The 2,425-nt window shown below is 45.2% G+C and overlaps 1 protein-coding gene across 1 annotated transcript in view; it reads right to left on the minus strand.

Annotated features, from left to right (window-relative positions):
* The window catches only part of LOC102854426 (transmembrane and coiled-coil domains protein 3-like), a gene marked incomplete at both ends in the record, with an annotated part of 5,339 nt that extends 2,917 nt beyond the window's left edge, over nucleotides 1–2,422 (minus strand). Inside the window, one exon of the mRNA XM_006903444.1 lies at nucleotides 2,199–2,422. Coding sequence (XP_006903506.1) covers nucleotides 2,199–2,422 — 224 coding nt within the window. The remainder of the gene's footprint in view (nucleotides 1–2,198) is intronic.
* Nucleotides 2,423–2,425: the final 3 nt, after the last annotated feature.

Consider the following 2,425-nt stretch of genomic DNA (forward strand, 5'->3'; position numbering starts at 1 on the left):
TATAAATGACTTTTAGTATTCGCTCCTCCAAAAGCTTTTGTGCTGTCAGTCATTTATCCTTAAATACCTTTTAACCTCCCTTATATGCATAGTTTCTCCAATATTTGAATTGGTGCAACTCATATAAAAAAAAAATCAGGCTAGAACAATCCAAGGGACCAAGGGTTTCTTGCCATTAAATAATTAGTGCAAAGATCTCAAAATTGTTATATGCCTGAAGCAGTATTGATTTAACTCTGTGTTGAAGGTGGAGTGAAAAGAGACAAGGGTTTTGAAAAGGGAAAATTTTGCCAGGCTACTAAAGAGCACTGATGTCAGTTTAAAGAAAAAGGGATATCTGATGCAAGCCGTGTGTTTTCCAGTACTTCCTATGAACCTGAAAGCTGGACAATGATTGAAGACAACAGAAGAACAGATTGCCTATGAATTGTGGTATCTGAGAAGAGAACTGAGTATTTCACAGACAGCCAAAAGAACAAGTGTGTCTTGGAGCAAGTACAACCAGAGTGCTCAAGAGAGCTAATCAGGGTGAAATGCTCTCCCACATTCTTTAGGCATGCTGTCAGGAGGGGCTGGTCCTTAGAAAAAGACATCATTCAGTAAAGCGTGGAGGGTGACAGAAAGAGAGGAAGGCCCCAATGAGGTGGACCGACAGTGACTTTAACATGCGTGGACAGGGAAATTATCATGAGGATGGTGCAGGACAGGCCTCAGATCTGCTGTCATAGGCTTGCTATGTGCCACCAAGATGGAACCAACCCACAGATGGAAAACGTGTTTTTGGCAGAGTAACCTGGAGCCTGACAAGGAGTGGTGAATGTGTGGGTAGGGTGGCAGCAGGAAATGAAAAAACAGTGTCTGAGGGAGATGAAGGACACAGAATCAGGAAGTATTTCATACCAAGAAGCTGTGGATGTTAGGAAGCCCCGGGGGTGTAGTCCACAGGGAGTTGCCCTATTAACCTGAAGTTGGCTCCACAAGTTGTCACCAGCGCCTCTAGTGGAGAACGATGGGTAGTTTCCTCCTGTAGTACTTGCAGCTTGGAAAGCTGCTAAAGGTCTGTCAGCTCAGGGCAGTGAGTTTGAGTTTTGAGATATGTGAAGATTAAGGAGAAGGCAGGAATCACAGAAAACTCCCACTGATAAGATCATTTGCATGATAGGCACCTGAGGGGAAACAGGAGTTGGGGAGGGGCAGTCGGCTTTAGATAAGATGTGGTTTAGGTTCCTGTAGCCTATCCAGACCTCAGTTGATTATACAGGTCAAAGCTCAGAGAAAGAAGGGAAAAACCCCAGAGTCAGGATACAGAAGTGACAGCTCATGGGGGCACCTTACTAAAGGGACAGGAATGGGTGTCATATATAGCCCACTGGTGGCCTCATGGGTAGCCCAAAGGCAAAAAATCTGAACTCATCATCTTGCTCCGAAAAAGAAAGATGGGCAATCAATCTCCTCTGTGGGGATTTACAGCCTCTGCAAACTCGCTGGACTGTCAGCCATGAGTCAGTTCTGACCAGGCTGTGGTGAGAGAGCTAGGGGGCTGGCTTGATACATATATTATTGCAGTCAAGTCAGAACCAACTGTGGCAGACCTTCCTTTGGGTCTCCAAAGCTAGAAATCACCTGGGACAGAAAGTGAGGAAAACCCAAAATCCGTGTTGCTGCTGGCCCCCTGCCTTCATCAGGGTTTACAGGGTTACGGCCTTTGAACAGCGGTTCTCTACACTTATCCTCTGTGGTGTCTCTGGGTAGTTCTCAACCACCAACCCTGTTAGTAGTCAAGTGCTTCCATGCCACCCCGTGATTCCTAGGATCAGGAAGACCTGATCAATCTCAGCTGTCCACCTAAAGTTGGGCAGGTAAATGAACCTTTCGGAAAGGATTCTCATTGGAGGAAATTCCCACTGGAATTTAATGAGATCAGAAATGAACCTGATGTTACGCCTGATACAGAAAACATTTCATATTTTCGCCCTTTCATAATAATATATTAATGCTTTATATTATAAATGAATTTTAGTATTCGCTCCTCCACAAGCTTTCGTGCTGTCAGTCATTTATCCTTAAATCCTTTTAACCTCACTTATATGCATACTTTCTTAAATATTTGAATTGCTGCACATCATATAAAAAAAATCAGGCTAGAACAAATCAAGGGACCAAGGGAAATGAAAAAACAGTGTCGGGACTTGAGCGACACCCCCAGCATGGCCGACTTACTGCTCTCCAGGCTGTGGGGAGCAGTTCGGGGCTTGGAGTGGGCATCTTGCAGAGTGTGCTGCATGTCCTTGAGGTTGTCTTTGGAAATGTCCTTGGAGCTCCTGGGTGCTCCAGTTTCTTCGATCTCCCTGAGCCTTCTTCGATACCGATCGAGCTTCTTCTGCAGCCGGGCAATGGAGTGAGCTGACTTCTGGTTCTTCTTCTC

This window comes from Elephantulus edwardii, unplaced genomic scaffold (genome assembly GCF_000299155.1).
Source record: "Elephantulus edwardii isolate Elephantulus edwardi_28Jun2011 unplaced genomic scaffold, EleEdw1.0 scaffold01033, whole genome shotgun sequence".
In the NCBI taxonomy this organism is placed as follows: Eukaryota; Metazoa; Chordata; class Mammalia; order Macroscelidea; family Macroscelididae; genus Elephantulus; species Elephantulus edwardii.